At 35.7% G+C, this 16,681-nt stretch overlaps 2 protein-coding genes across 2 annotated transcripts in view; both read right to left on the bottom strand.

Moving 5' to 3' along the window:
• Positions 1–3,978: 3,978 nt before the first annotated feature.
• Positions 3,979–7,403, bottom strand: LOC111396355. Its single transcript, XM_023022772.1, has 3 exons — positions 7,146–7,403; positions 5,810–5,986; positions 3,979–4,393 (listed from the first exon to the last, which is right to left on the bottom strand). The coding sequence occupies exons 1-3, from the start codon at positions 7,209–7,211 to the stop codon at positions 4,196–4,198; spliced, it is 441 nt and encodes a 146-aa protein (XP_022878540.1). The 5' UTR covers positions 7,212–7,403; the 3' UTR covers positions 3,979–4,195.
• Positions 7,404–8,410: 1,007 nt separating this feature from the next.
• The window catches only part of LOC111396354 (U-box domain-containing protein 4-like), a 10,116-nt gene continuing 1,845 nt past the window's right edge, over positions 8,411–16,681 (bottom strand). Inside the window, exons 2-6 of the mRNA XM_023022771.1 lie at positions 12,114–12,392; positions 11,586–11,702; positions 9,538–11,514; positions 9,374–9,464; positions 8,411–8,753 (exon numbers count right to left, since the gene is read on the bottom strand). Of these exons, the coding sequence (XP_022878539.1) occupies positions 9,417–9,464; positions 9,538–11,514; positions 11,586–11,702; positions 12,114–12,389 (2,418 nt within the window). The 5' untranslated portion in view covers positions 12,390–12,392 and the 3' untranslated portion in view covers positions 8,411–8,753; positions 9,374–9,416. The remainder of the gene's footprint in view (positions 8,754–9,373; positions 9,465–9,537; positions 11,515–11,585; positions 11,703–12,113; positions 12,393–16,681) is intronic.

The raw sequence follows: 16,681 nt of genomic DNA, 5'->3' as shown, positions 1-16,681 counted from the left end.
GTACATAATGCAGTTTGAATAGTAAAGTCTTGTACTATGAATGCACAAGTATATAAAGAATGTGGAGCTACTATGGAAGTAATAACCCTATAAAAAGTTAAAGTAAGGCTTAATTGAAAATGATGAGAATTATTCACCTTGTCATAAAGACACCCTCATGCCATCGTTCCAATCGTCCCCCTAAGGAATATTTTCATCTAAAATTTCTTTGACATGGTGTCCAATCCCGAGATTCGTCCAAGGAAATTATCTACTCCATCCAACTAGTTCCGGGTTTGAATCCCGAGCAATCCACTATTATATCGCAATTTTATGCGAGCTTTAATTGGAGAAATAGAAGGAACATGTATTACACGTGTGAAATTTTGAGAAGAACATTCACTCGTTCTTATACCTGTCATGTTCTTTAGATTATTTATAAGTGGTATTCAAGCTATTATTTTTGCAACTTTAATCGTGACTTATATAGGTAAATCCATGGAGGGCCATCACTCGACAGTGACATACATAAATATCCATGAAAGATGAGCTAATGATTCATTCCTCCAAATGTTCACTTTTATAGCGGTGGCTAAGTCAACTTTTGCTCGACTATGGAAGAAGTCAGTAGTCATCAATCCCTCTAACACGTTTCAACCTTCCCATATTCAAAGAGGTAGCTGTTAATTTCTATCAGATAGTGCTCCGATGAATGTCTAGCACAAAGATAAACTAAGAGAAATTTTTTTAATGACACTATCTATGTCTATTGCCCACCAAGACACATTTAATTATTTTGTAACTTGTAATTGACTAATGACTAAATTGAAAAAAAATTATGACAATATAATTCTTTTTCTTTTTTATAAAGGAAAATTATTTAATAGTTCAATTTGGTTTTAAATTACTTTTATAATATCAAAATTAGTCGAATATTGCGATAGACCCTCTGCCAATATATTAATAGGACGAACAAAAAGTCATCATACTGCAAATGCAAATAAAAATGTGAACCCTATAGGCTGATGATAATTGTGCTTTTGCACACTTATTTAATTTCTAAATATGCTTATTATTGATGAGAAGAGTGAATATCAACTCATAATTGGGAAATTTTGGCTTTTGTAGGTCACATATCACAAAAGGAAAGAGAACAAGACTAAAAGAAATGAAAATTGACCAAAAGCATACAAATTTGTGAAGTTGGGGACCAAAGTGCACAAATTAGAAAGTTGAAGAATATTGGACTGCAATTTATGAAGGGTTTGATTGAAATGAAAGTCAAAATCTATTGACCAAATTGTACAATAATAACTTGAGTACAAATTGTTAGAAGACTTGTGTGCAAAAAGAAAAAAATGAAAACAAGAAGCATTTGGCAGAGAAGCGACACCTCGGGGCCACTTTAAGCTCAAGGTCCGTTTTGGTTAGATTTTAAAACTTTCGGAGTCAGGGCTGCAATTTTTGGGAAAGGGTATTAAAACTTAGAACCCTAAACGGGCTTCGTTTCCCTGGTCATCTTCGTTTCCTTTTGTCTTTTCGTGTTTTCCTTTCGAATAATGCTATATAACCATATCGGAATTGTAACCCCAATTTAGTTAGCGTTAGATAATGGTTGAATGAAAAGTGAAATTAAATGAATAATTTAATGTCATTCATCATTTAATGTCACATTAGCTCGTCATCTGAACTGAGATTGCAACCCCATTAGAGTTAAATAGCATTACTCTTTCATTTTTCATTTTTTCTTTCCTCTGCTTTTTCTTTCCATTTTTCTTGGTATTTTCGGGGCACAACCTAGACCAAAGGGAAAATACATTAAGGAAGGAGGAGAAAGATTTAAGAAAGTTAGGGCCAAGCTTCAAAAAGGACTTTTATCCATAAATTTGTATTTTCTCTTCTTTATTATTTATATAACATGGGTTAAGTATTTTTGTAGAGATTTATGGATGAACTCAACCTAACTTTAATTAATTTTAATATTTTTTATTTTTAATGTTAAAATGCTTATTTTCATGTGTATCTACAATTATATTTTTTTGCACTTTCATTTATGTAGCTAATGAATGATTATATTTAGTGATTTGTACATCGTTTGAAAGAAGACTGAGCACTTTAGATCAAATAGTAAAAACCCTAGGCTTGTGTAGGGCATAGGCCCACCATTTGGTAGCAATTTTTCACCTTAAAAAATTATTTTTTTATCATTAGTTCATTATTCCGACCATAAATTTTTACTTCTTTACTCATAGGTGGACTCACTTTTTTCTCTAACAGTCAAAAAATAATTCTCATAATCATTACCGAACAGGCCGTAAATATATACCCGTAACCCCATGTGACTCATTGAGTTATTTTCAGAAAGATCTAATGCGATTATTTGGTTTTAATTAATATAGAGATAGAGTAGGTTAAACTAATTAATTATGATTATGTCAATCAATAGCAGTAATTAACTAAAATTGGAAGATAGTGTCTAACATCATAAATGAGTATTTTATTAATTGACTTGTAAAAATTAATTAGACGACGCATAAACGAAATCATGAATCACAACCATGTTTTTCTCCGAAATTCTCAAAATATTTATATTTTCTTATTTTTGTTAGATTTTTAGTTATTTTCCAAAGTCAAAATCTTCATTGTTATTTGTTTTTATTATTAGAATTAAATTAATTAAAGTTGTGTAATTGAAAGTATACATTCCTCTAGACTCGAACTCAAAAAGTCTACTGATTGCTTGAACGTGACCTGTGCAGCGGTTTGCACTTTTATAGTGAACACTTAGCCCTTTTTTGAGCCCCATTCTTACCAAAAAATGCATTTTCGAATAGTGTATTGATGAAAATGTGTAGTTAAAAATAAATAAAAGTTTTGAATTTGCATTTAATATTATTTTGATGAAAAACGTGTGGTTAAAATGGAATCAAATTATCGTTGAAAAATGTATTTTGATGGAAATAATGGGACTCAAACAAAGGCTTAAATAAAAACAAAAATCTAGCCTTATGATTTCATATAGGAAATGTTCTTTCTACCTTTTTTATTTTATTTTTTTCTTCAACTTTTTATGATTCTTTTTACTTTTATTTTTTAGGTGGTTAAGTAAATGATTTTAGGCATAAAACACTTGCAATAATAGCAATATTCTTCAAAAACACAAAATGAATATGAATGGACATGAAGTTGGCTAGGGTCAAAATCAATAGACTAGATATATCGGATAAATCAACTCTAAGATGGCTCGATATAGGATGACTAAGGTACCAAGCTGAACACCTAAACCAATATGCTATAAGGTCAAACAAGGGTTAGATCGTCATAAACGTAAAAAATTATGCTTGTTTAACAACTCCTCCGTGTCACATTGATTGAATATTATGCCAAATTTGACAATATTAATCAATTAGCATTCCACCTTCACTTGAGTGCCTCAATTAATTCTCTAAAAGAATCATGACAACGACACCATTAGAACTAACCCCACCAGGCACCAAGAAAACCAATCCCAAAGAGACAAAATGATTCCCATATGACTTCCAAACAAAGGAAAGTTAATCCTCTTTCCCTATATTACTTCTCCCAATCCCACCATTCTTGTGGCAGCTAACAAATCACAATGGCGAAACTGAAAGCCATATTAAATTTGCTTTTTCTTTTGCTCATCATTTTGAGTTCAACTTGGGCTTCAAAAAGCGGTCACGGGAAAGAAGAGTTAGGGTGGAGGTGGCAAAGGAAGCCATGGATGAATCATGGAAGTTCCCGGGGACCTCGGGGACGCCTCGTAAATCCCACTTTCGAGCATCCATTTCAAGTTCCCAAATTGCCTGTTTAAGGTTTCGATACCTTGGTTTATGCTAATTCTATGTATGCATGTCTTGTTTCCAGTCTCCCTGTTGCATGTATATCAGATGTAATTCAGCTTTGGATATGCATCTATGTTCTTGAGAATGGTTTAGAGTTTTACATTTTGTTTAGGATTATATGTCAATCATGATATGTACAACTTGTATTTGTTCTTACATCCTCAATACAAATAAAACTGCCATCATTTCTCAAAATATACATGGGGTTTGAACATGTCTTTCATAAAATACATAACTGGTCGTAAATGTGAACAAAAAACGAAGCTTAAAAGGGTGAGAACAGAACAAAATCCAGCTTTAACCAAATATTATGAGAAAGTATTCCAATTATGATAAATTGATGTTTAAGTTTAGATACCAGACTCTTCGAGCAGCTTAAGGATGCTGTGCTCTGGGGCACTGACTGATGGCAGAATAACGCGATTAGGGGGCCGAGGTTTTGTTCCAGAAGTTACGGATTCTACAGGAGTTGGTGGGTTTGGAATGATTGGCATATCAGTCCTCCTTTGAACGCCTGAAGACACTCGTTCCTTCCATATTCTTCCATCCTGATGACCAAATAAAAAAAGATTAATTGTTAGGTGTTTTGGGGGAGAAATCGTATCATATCGTCATTGCCGACTATAATGACCTAAACAATCATCAAACTGCCCCCAAATCCAAATATATAAGAACTTTTTATTGTACCGTAACTTAAAGAGGTCTCGAATTTTCAACTGTTTAATTTTTCAAAAATTTCCTTTCCTCTCTCTTTTACACATTGAGGTTCAATACTGAAATGAAAGTTCAAGAGTAATACAGGGGAAAATCTTAAGAGCGAAAAAAGCAAGGTTTCACCCATTGGATATTACTGAAAGAGTATTCATATGTAAAACACGAAGTCTCATTATCACACTAGAACAGAAAAGAAGTAGCTTTGAACAGACTTCGAACCCCTGATATCATGTGCCGATCACAAAAGAGAGAAGAAAATCTGTAGTTTATGGAACTACAAGATATATTTGTCAGTGACTTCACTGTAACGTTAGAAAGTAATGTAACAATAACGACAACAGAGCTTATCAACTTATCTCATGCAAACAAATTGTGATTATGATAAATAGATACAAAGCTTGATATCTTAAAAAGTAAAGAATGACAACTTTTTAGGCTGAAAAGTATTCTGGGTTTGCACATAGTAAAATATCTTGTGTTCCCCTAAATAAGCTTCCATTCACAAGAGGGGTACACTCCACTAAAAAGTTAAAGAGGCAGACCAAGATTGACATAAAAATTGATTTGCTTGAATCTTTTAGAAGGATAGCTATAAATCGAACAAAGCCCTTCTCAGGTTCAGTTAGAATAAGTATTTTTTGTCTTTGAATGTTGGAATAAGTTAATTTTCATTTTCGCAAGACAATAACTCTATAGAAGACAATTAGACAAACGAATTGATATCATGCTGAAGTCAATAAATGGGAACATTGCTGTCACTAATACAAGCCTGACATGGTCAACAACAAACTAAGCCTCGTTGATAATAAATTTCAAGTCAACTACATGAATCCTTTTTCTCCATTTCTTTCTGTTTATTAGCTAGATCTAGCAATTACAAAAAACGAGTTAGTTTTAGTCCATCCCTCTCTTTTTAGCTTGTATTATCGAGATAGTATTACTCTTATTTCACGTCAGCTTCTTTAGTCTATGCAAAAAAGATGTCCCTACCATCCGTACGTCCAAAAACAATCCCATCAAAGAAGGTTATACAAATGCCGCGCTAAGTCTAAAACTGCATAGTTAACCAGTGTATACAGTAGACAAATGGCTAAACACTCTGGCAAAATGCTTGACATGGAAAATGGAACTTAAGGAGGTAGCATTTCATAAATCAGCAACCAAAAGACACAAAATGTTTGTTTGGCTTGAAATCATATGCTTGTTTATTTACCATTAAAATTCTAAGGATCAAAAGAAGTCAAGCTCACATTAAGAATCGACGGTTCGGGTAATGGGCACTGGATTGGTTGATCATTGTCAAGAGGCTCAGTTGGGTGTTCAACTGGCTTGAATTCCACAGCAACTTCAATACCGTGTGTGGCAGCTGCAGCTGCAGTAACAGCACCTGTCACCTCAGAACTAGAAGGCAATACTTCCCTTTCATCCTGCACATTTAAAAAACTCACCATAAGCACTTAGACAGCTGAAAATGTTCACATAACCAATGACGTATAGGAGAATATCTTCAATAATGCATCAAATAGTAAAGAAGAATCAAGTGAATGATTATAGATGACCAATAAATCGACAAATTTTCTATACAATTATGTTTCAGCATAAACCTACTTATACATTGTTTAACCACCAATTAGAAGTATTTGATAGGCTTTGTTCAAACTGAGTGTTCAAGTAAAGAACAGACTGGATACCTAGAATTTGCTAAAATGATTCCAGTACCATTAGCTGAAATCCTCGGGAAGTTAGTAACCCGATGCTGCTCCAAGCAAAAGATGGTAGCTCAAGAGTAATCTAAAATTATGTTTGAAATGTACAAGTCCGACCCGGCTAAACATGGGATGGTATTGCGTAGTCCACCTGACAGGTAAACTTTTTGGGATAAAGCCATGTCCCAACAAGCAGTATCGCTCCCGAAAAGGAATCTATTGATTCTCTCCCAATTGGTTCAACCCCATAGGTTTGATCCTGTAGAATTTGATCCATTTTCTCTTTGGACGAAGTGTACGAAATCAATCTTTCGATGACCTATGCTGTGTTGAAGGGATATTTATCTAATCCTGTGGAATGCGTAAAGCCCGTGTGCCTGTGCCTGTGAACAAAATTCGCATTGGCTAACCATCGAGATGGTCACTACTATTGGATACTTCACTAATAGGTAATTTTTGGGATGAAACTAAGTCCCAACAAGTTCTTAAAAGAATTTTCCCTATTTGATTCCCATATATTTAAGAATGAGAATGAAAAATATAATCGTTACGGGACTACACGACAGATAAAAAGTCAAATATGGTGACTTAATGGTTATATTCTTCATTTTTGTGGTCAAAGAATGGTAATCAAAACGGGGGCTTAATAATCATATCCAAAATCAGAGATCAAGAAACCCGCAGAACAAGTCAATGCACATCTACTATCTTAACATTCTAAACTTTCCAAACACGAACAGTATAAATCCAAAAACCTAAGTAAAACAAATCAACCCAGAATTTAATAATCATTTATAGAAATTATCAGATTAAACGGAAACAACCCACTTCATAAAACAAAAAATTAATTCAAGAAATTTTAGAAAGAGAGAAGTGTTACAATTGCACTTTGAGTCCTCCGATGACCAGCTTTGCTGACAGAAAATCTTGAGAAAATTCCCACCATGATTTAGCCTCCCAAAAAACAATTCACATAAAAAATAAAAATAAATAAAGGCTGTGATCTCTGGTAGATTTAAAGTCTGATGATCTTTCTTGAAAATGTTTCAGCTTCTCTCTTTCACTCTAAATGTAGAGAGAGAATGTGAAGATGATAAGTTTACTTAGAATCGGCTTCTTGTTTGGTTTTAAGTTAGTTTAAACACATGTATATCAATATATATATGTGGGCAAAGTCAGAAATATTACTTTACTGCTGCTAAATCATTTTAGTAATTTTTTATTCATGTAGCAGTTGCATGTTGGAATTAGTTATATTATGGCTGAAAGATATCAGAAAGAAACCCAAATAGTAAAAATAAAGGGGCAGTTGAAACTTGAAAAGAGTAGGAACTATAGAAAACAAATTTTTTTGGCAGATACGAATGGATATTCATTAAGAATTTAAAACATTGACAGGAATATCACGAATACATCACAATTGAGATACGTTGGAGAATATTATTTCATCAATTTTTCCATTTTTACCAAAGCAGAACAGAACCCTGTCAAAAAACTCACAATGACGTGCGGCTTACCCAAATAAAAAAAGCCAAATAATAATTCACCCCTTTTTGGTATCGGTAGGGGTTGTACACCTAACATTACTGTTATTTCATAGATTTTAAATACTAACCATCTTAATGGAAGTATTAATATTTTATAAAATAGTATTGAAGAGAACGAAAAAATACAAGTTTATTTTATTAGCCCGTTTGATGTAGATTAAGATTTTTTTGGAAAAGTTATAATTAAAAGTAAGAAAAATTGTAAATTAACGTGCCAATTTTATTTTATTTTATCTTTTTTTTTTATAAAAATTTTTTTTAATCTGAGTACACTTCGTGCTCAGATTAAAATTGTAAATTAACGTGCCAATTTTATTTTATTTTATCTTTTTTTTTGATAAAAAAAAATTTTAATCTGAGCACGAAGTGGAACAAAAACAGGGCCTTGTGGTGAAGCAAAGATTTAAGAAAGAAATGTGGGTGGTTTGTCTTTGTCTTTAGAATAGAAGTCCCCTGTCTCGGCTTGGAGACAGGTTAAAAACAGGGGTGCCATGTCTGTCGCCTGGGGATAGGGTCAGGCACAGGGGCGCCACTGTCTTCAACCCTGTCCCCAAGTCGGGACAGGGGGTTTGATACTATCTTTAATGGATACATAATGTGTTGTCGGGAAGGTAAATATGGGCCTACCCATTGTGTGTGATGCAACTGGCCTTGGCCTCTGTGCAATATTTTGCATAAACATAAGTACATGTTTAGTAAAACTTATATTTTCTTTTTCAAATTGAAAAGAAAGCGTCCTTTCTCGTCATCCAATAGCTACATCGAACCCGCATTTGCTCAAGTCATATCTCTCTCAAAGGATTTTTCTGAATGTATCAACCAATCACAGGCAGACAACTATTAATTCCATCAAATATCTTCTGTAATTATAGCATGTCTCATCTTCCCAAAACCAAGTTGTGTACCGTCCGATTTGCAAATGCTGGCTAGTGCACGTGTCCCTGAGAAAGAGCTTGCATTAACTTAATATACATGTACTAATGGATTAATTTACCATTACAAAATTTGTTGGCTCAACTACTCGTCAATCCTGTGATGCTAATAGAGTAAAATTTGCCGAATAAACTCGACCACAATAGTGGGAATCCTAGTCTTATCGACTATTGAAGTTCAACGTGACAATCAATTGGACACTGATGCTCGAAGTTGAATTATTGTCAAAGTGTATAAATTTCTGAAGTACCAATTAAATGTTGGATATTGACCCAAACTCATTGACCTTTAACAAGGAGAAAAAGAAAAGCGAAAGATTGAAAAGGGAATAGAGAAATGAAACAAAGAGGAGTACAAAATGCACTAGCCATAAAATGGGACAAAGAAGTTTGAAGGACATAAATTATGACATGTTTAGTATACAGTATAACTCCAAACAAGAAGCTTATAGGTACAAAATATTATTATGCGTATTAATACGTCATTTTTTGAGAGAGAGACAAATCGAGTCTTTCATATATCAATTTTTCTTTATATAAAGTTAGAAAAGGAATCAAAGCAAAAGAAAAAAAAAAGAATCCTATCATTATATGCATTATCTGATATAGACACTGGATACAAAATATACCTCATTATATGTTCATGCCATTATTCCTAAGGAAATCAGTCCCCTAACGACTGCGTCGCTGGTTTCTGATGTAGTTTAGAAGTGCCTGAGCCTGCAAGAACGAAAACCATTGAATATGCAATCTTAAAAATACAGACAAAAAAAAAAAAAAATTATAATTGCACCTTTTCTTTGGCTCTTATAGTCCCAGACAGCGACAACGCCACTAGTGGGGGAATCGCTCCTTCCAGGAGAGCCTCTTTGCAATATCTACCACACTTAGTGCATAACTGCAGGAGAGAAGCAGCTGCATTCTCCTTAGCTCTAGCAGATCCCAGCTCAACAACTTCGACTAGAACAGGAATTCCCCCGTCCTGTCCAATTCTCACTCTCCCCTCGTAAGTATTTGCAAGATTAGACAAAAGGGCAACTGCCTTATCAACCATCCCTTCTGCAGGATCAACCAACTCTATAAGATACTTCACTGCACCTGCCTGCACAATCCGGATTTGGTTCTGGCGAAATTTTGACAAGTTAAACAGAGCTTTCAGTGCATCTTTCTTGCCCCCTGAAGTTCCATTTCCAAGTAAATCAACTAGAGGTTTAATTGCCCTAGACCTGCCAATCTTGATTTTGTTTTCTTCAATCACTGAGAGACTATAAAGGGTTGCAGCAGCGTTCTGCTTAGCTTCTAAGCTCCCTGACTCGAGAACATGAATCAGGGGTTCAATTGCATCAGCATTTGCAATTGCAGCCTTGTTTTCAACATTAATTGATAGGTTGAGGAGAGCAGTAACAGCATTTTCCTGTACAAGTGAATCTGTCGAACGCAGTAGATTTACCAACAAGCTGATAGCTCCAAAATTAGCAATTAAAATCCGATTATCTGTGTCATGCTTAGCAAGTAATCGAAGTTCAGCTGTAGCATTTTTCTGTGCATCAAGGGAAGTATTCTTCAAGTCTTCAACCAGCTTCCTAACTTGAGTTTCAACTTCCAGAAAATCAGCCCTCAATTCAACTGCAGGAGAAGCAACTACACTTGGAATAAATTTCTTTAACGCCTCAGGCCCAATTGTTTGGCAATGAGATCCTGTCTCGAGCCGAGATGATAAGTCAGGCTCACTTGGTGGGGCTCCCAAGTTAGAAGCAGGTTGGGGCTCTGAAATAAGCTCTCCAGAAGCGTCACTACAGTAGGCAGCATCCTGTAATGCCACATCATTGCCAACACCAGGTGTTCCGTGCGATGAGTTAAAATTAGAAAGTGTGCAGGCGTCTAAATTGATCATGCCATAAAACGACAGTTCCTCACCATAAGCATCACTATCTCTAGATGGTGACATTGAGAGTTTATCTCCTGTGTTCAAACTTCTCTCTCCTGAGTGGTCTGTTGTGTCTTCACAACATCTCATGGATATTCTTCCAATGTCCACAGTATCATTCTCATCTATGCCAGCTCCTGATAAAGAATTCTCTGACAATGAATGAGGATGAGATGCAGATGAAACTTCTCGCAGGAATCCATTAGTTGAGATTGACCTTTTTATTGGAGAACTCAAAGATACGGTTGGATCAGCTGCGGTAGAATGATGGGCCCTCCTGGCCCCACTATATTTTTCGGGATCTGGCAGCTTCATATTGTTTGACTCATGCCAATTTGCAATCACTCCCTTCACAGTATTATTAGGAGTAAGAGTGGTGTGAGATAGGGCTTGCCGTGTCTTTGGGCAAACAGTAAATCCAAGATCAATCCACTTCTGAATAAAAGCCCGCTCATAAGTTTGTCCAGATGCAATAATTACAGGGTCGACCATTAGTTCAAGTGAGAGAGGGCAAAAGAAATAGGCAGGTATTGGTACGGGGTTACAGGTCTGGGAAAGTTTCACCATAACGAGGTGTTCATGCATGTGAGTAACCAGAGCAATCATATGATCAATATGTTCAATTTCATCACATTTTCCAGCGTGTTCAGCAGTTTCTTTCAATTTCTCAAGGGCGACAGCCTCTATCAGAACTTCCTGATTCGACTTGAAGCTCAAGATATCAGTAAGTACTGCCAGGTTCTCTGAACTGGCTCCAGCACCGTCCATGTGATCCTTAATCGCTTTCATGATTATCGATGATGTTCCTTCATGTCCCATATGCTTAATTTTCTGTGCATGGTGCTGCAATCACAAGTTAAAATTAATTTTAGACTGGAAAATGTGGACAAATATAAATCACTGCTAGCTGTTACCTCAAGGGGTGCAACACTCAGTTCAACAGCTTCGAATTGGTCAGAAGGTTTCAACAACTCAGTAATTTCCAAACTGCAAGTTTCGATCTTTGTCATCAGAGATTCAACTTGTAAAACCTAATAGCAAGCAAACATCAGCAATACGAAAATAATTTCACTAGCACATAAGAAGCTCTATTCGAGTGAGCATAAATAAATCATTGAAAACATCAAAGAAGCATCCCAACCATTCAATTTTTTTCAGTTCCAACTTTTGCATTTAGGCTGCATTAGAGAAGCTACGTTTATAACTAAAATTATAGATCTTATCACGTACTAAGTAAAATTTACTCATCAGCGGTTGCCATTTTTCAAATCTCTCTCTCAACTCGCCAACAGACTGGTAGAGTCTGGCTAATGCTTTTTGAAACATTTCATCCCATCAAAGAAGCATCCCAACCATTCAATTTTTTTCAGTTCCAACTTTTGCATTTAGGCTGCATTAGAGAAGCTACGTTTATAACAAAAATTATAGATCTTATCACGTACTAAGTAAAATTTACTCATCAGCGGTTGCCATTTTTCAAATCTCTCTCTCAACTCGCCAACAGACTGGTAGAGTCTGGCTAATGCTTTTTGAAACATTTCATCTGAAGCAATTTCAGCATCAACAAAGGCATCGAGTATTGGCTTTAGCAGCTTTAATCTTTCTACAATCTTTTGATGATATTTCTCAACCGGTTCATATTTTATGCCTTCACAACTTGCCAACTGAAAAAAACGAGTGATGTTGTTGAGAAGTGACTCCAGCAACGATATTGCCATTCCCTGGTACATCAAAACAACTACCAGTCTCAGTAAAGCAAGCCTAAGAGAAAATGTTTTAAAAGATATTCAAATGGAAACTATAGAAGTTCTTAAGAATCGTTTTGCATGTCAAGTCAAAAACTTTTGTCAATAGTTCTAATTTAGTACGTGGATAAATGAGCAAATGAACTGTAAATATGAGCGGACACTTGACAAGACATGAAAAATGGAAAAGAAAAAAGAACTAAAATTCGTGCGCACACTTTCGATATTCCAATCACAATATTGACAGTTCTCGACCCAAGTTCTGGGAAAACTAACTAGAATTAGTCAAATATTTCCAAATTAAAAGAGAACCAGGCCCCAGGGTAAACAACCCATTGAATGGATTATCAGTAATCTGAGGCACAGATAAATTTTGCCTTCTACAAGAAATCTTTTTCATTTTTCATTTTTCATTTTTCATTTTTTATATTAAAAAAGAAAAGAATAGGGAAGTAAAAAACAAATGGAGAGAATTAAACCAAGTAAACAACACCCTTATTCGTATTTTCTGAAGGTATTCAACTAGAAACTGATGCAGCACCAATGACACAATTAATTGAGAAATAGAACAGATCTATAGGGAGAGGGAATTAAAGAGAAGAATGGGGAATTAAGGGGGGAAAGAAGAAGAATTTAACAGAAGAGGGCAGAATAAAAGGAGGGATGCACCATAAACCACAAAAATAATTATTCATTCATCATCAACTGAAAATTACAATGCAAAATAGGTTTAAATAGTAAAGCAACCCTAACAAGCTTGGGCCCGAGCCCATACAAGTCCAAATTTAAATAATAGTCCAAGAAAATAAATAAAGCTTAAATAAAATAAGAAAACGTCGTCCGATATCCTCATCAACTCTCCCGGGGTGAGAAAAAAACTCGACCCTGTCGAGTGATAGATAGTATAGACTGCAGTCAATCTGATACTCCAAATGCTTCAAGTCAAGCCACGGGGGACAATCTTTCTGACAAACCAAGTAAAGAAATTCCATGATTGATAGTACTGAAAACTGTAGCTTATTCCCAAGAATATGATTTGACCAGGGGGCAATCTTTCCTTCTAACCAAGTACTGATACTGGACTCCAAATAACCAATACTCATGCACCTCATCTTCAAGATTTTCACATGATTGTATATAATGAGGAGAATAAGAAGCATGTCGATCCACCCAACAAACAAGAAAGTACCGTATCTTGCCATCATTGGTCAATACAACACGTTCATCTAAAATAACATCAATTTTATCTTTGTGTGCTGTGATAGATGGTATTGAAGTAGAAATATCGACATAGTCAAGTTGGGAGTCCATAAAGTTAAGTAGAAACAGATCATCAAAGGAAGTAACATGGTGTTTGTAAATAATGAAGTCCTTAATATTTAAAGCAGAGTAGTAGCCAAAATGTGATGAAAGGGCAATGACATGTGCATTTGAACCAATATGCTTTAAAATTTTTAAAAGACCAGCACTACAAGCTTGCAATATGACATAATCCCCAATATTAAATTTAAAATATCGTTTATGCGAATCAGCTTGAAATTTATATAATGCATTACTTGCATCGTGTTGTTTATTGATCTCAATATGCAAGTCATGAAGATGATATACAAATTGGGAATAAGATCTAACGGTCGCCTAGACTTATAATTATGAACAACTTCAAATGGATTTAGACCTAGAGACCGATTCATAGAATTGTTATATGCGATGTGAACAGTTGGGGAGATCAAGTCCCAATTCTCAAGATTTTTCTGGACTAGAGACCGTAATAAATTGCCAAGACTTCGGTTAGCAATTTCGTTTTGACCATCAGTTTGAGGTTGGTCAGTAGTAGAGAATTTCGATTTAGTGCTAAGAACAGGCGACTGGATTCTCCAAGGGTGACTAGTGAAATCATCAAACTCTTCGAGTTGAGTAAGGTATGACATATAACATGTGATCGAGAGTTGTCGAAAACAAGGGGTATAGTTTCTAAAGTCTCGGGAAGGGTCGGGATTCCACTTAAAGAAGTGTCCCACTATCATCCAAGTCATCAAAATCTTCAAGTTTATACTCATAGACTAGATCTTCTAACGACTCTTCTATTACATCCTTTCGTTCTTCTATGACTAAGACTCGGTTAGGACATTTGGAAGAGATGTGGCCAAAGTCCTTACAGCTGATGCATAGCAGGTGAGAAGAAGTCCCTGGAGTTTCAAAAATTTTACACTTATTTTTCAAGATTTGAGGAACATTAGACGGGGGAAGTCCTAGAAGAGACTTAACAGGTGGAGGTGGAGCCAATGAGACGGAAGAATGGTTGTCAATACGCCTTCTATAAGGAGAAGGGGGGCTTAGACTATCACGACCTTTACACTTATTTTTCCAAATGGGAGGAACACTAGACGGGGAGGTCCTAGAAGGGACTTAACAAGAGGAAGTGGAGTCAATGAAACGGAAGGATGATTGTCGTTACACTTTCTACATGAAGAAGACGACCTTGGGCTATCACGACCTTTACACTTGTTTTTCCAAAGGGAAGGAACACTAAACTGGGAAGGCTCTATGATAGACTTATGATGAGATGACGCTAATGAAATGGGTGAACGATGGTGATCACGCTTTATGCAGTACTAATAAGTAACTCGTAGTCCCGAGCTGAAGAATAAGCTTGATCAAGAGTAGTGATACCTCGAAAGAAAAGCTCACGCCTAAGTTCATCTCGTAGACCTTGTATAAACCTACTTAAAGTCAGGGTCTCATCCTCAACGACATGACATTTCACTCGAAATTCCTCAAATTGAGCAATGTATTCAGTTACTAGCCGATTATCTTGTGTAAGAGTGTTCCATTGGGTAAAAATTTCATGATCGAAGCAACCATCGAAAGTAGCAGTATCTAAGTCAATGTCTCTAAAGAAACGCTCATCATGATGGCCTTGTTCTCGCTCACGAACCTGATCCCTATTCCTACGATCGTGTCGAAAATATTTTTGATCACTTTGTCCACGATGATATTGTCTATTATGAGACGCTTCAGAATTAGTGTCAATCAAACGAGGGGTTCGCTTAAAATTTCTCAACTTAGCAGCTAGGGTCTTTCCCTCCTCACGAGTAGCAGTTATATCTTATTGGACAGTCAATAGGTTAGTAGCAAGTTACGCTAATTGTCTAGTGAGTGCATCAAATTGGGATGGATCCATGGTCAATGTATTGGAAATAGAGACAACAAGACGATCACTACGCAACTACATGCAATGTAATACCAGCTAAATGACGTGCAATGATGAGATCAATGAACAATAAATGTAAAAAAAAGAAAAATAACAAATAAAGCATTTCTTTCAGGGTTAAATAAATTCAAATATGACAAGCTAATATTGTTGATCTATGTAAAATAATAAAGCACAGATCAAATACTAGTCAAAAACTAATCATGTAACATAAGTGGGGTAAAATAGAGTTTTGACGAAATCAACGGATTCCGTCACGTGACTTTAGGTATATTGTTAGAATAACAACATCACAAAAATTTAATCAATGCAATTTAAATAAAGCAGTATTATAAACCAATGACAAATAGAAATCAAGTACTCCCTGTTGTTTAGTTGTAGCGGTGGTGCCCACGGAAGCTTAAACCTGATGGAACCCAAAGAATAAGAACTATGCCCAATTATGATTTCCCAATTGGCATGTCTCTAGTAGAAAATTATAATGGAATACTCCTCAGCAGTCGAGTCACTGAATGGAACATTAATACTCAAGAGTTTTAACAAGCTACCCCAATGCAAATAATAGGCCAAATCCAATTCAACAAATGTCCCTGACACTCTGAACTCAGAAGAAGTCGGTCGACGTGAAAACTAAAGCAAAAATTGAACTCCGGGTGGTGGATGACAACTGGCGTGGCAGTGGGTTGCTGGCGATTGGCAGTGAGGGTGGCCGTGGAACGTATGGTGACTGTGGGTTAATCTGGACGAGTGGCTAAGAAGAAATGGGTTGTGGGTTTGAATTGGATTAAATGAGAATGAGTTTTAACCGGGATTGAGAGTAATTTGGGCCACTAGTTTATGGACCAAATGTCTTGATAAGAAGAATGGGCTCGCGGGTAATAATTATATGTGGATATATGAATTATTATAGGGTTGGATTAACATAAGGTGGGTTGATCTTGTATGTACGCTGAATGTAAGTAGGGTTTGATTGTTAGGGATGAAATTTATGAAACAGCATACTTAGCAGCAGCAAACGCCTAAAACTCTAAAACTGAATTTTTTTTTTTTTTTT

This window comes from Olea europaea, chromosome 6 (genome assembly GCF_002742605.1).
Source record: "Olea europaea var. sylvestris chromosome 6, O_europaea_v1, whole genome shotgun sequence".
Taxonomy (NCBI): domain Eukaryota; kingdom Viridiplantae; phylum Streptophyta; class Magnoliopsida; order Lamiales; family Oleaceae; genus Olea; species Olea europaea.
Note: the sequence above shows the minus strand (reverse complement) of the source record. Positions and strands in the feature narration are given on the sequence as shown.

Coding starts and splice junctions, on each gene's coding strand:
- LOC111396355 (XM_023022772.1), bottom strand. CDS start 7,211: ATGGTGGGAATTTTCTCAAGATTTTCTGTCAGCAAAGCTGGTCATCGG. Junction 5,987..7,145: donor GGAGGACTCAAAGTGCAATT/GTAACACTTCTC, acceptor TTAAATGTGCAG/GATGAAAGGGAAGTATTGCC. Junction 4,394..5,809: donor CCGAACCGTCGATTCTTAAT/GTGAGCTTGACT, acceptor TTTGGTCATCAG/GATGGAAGAATATGGAAGGA.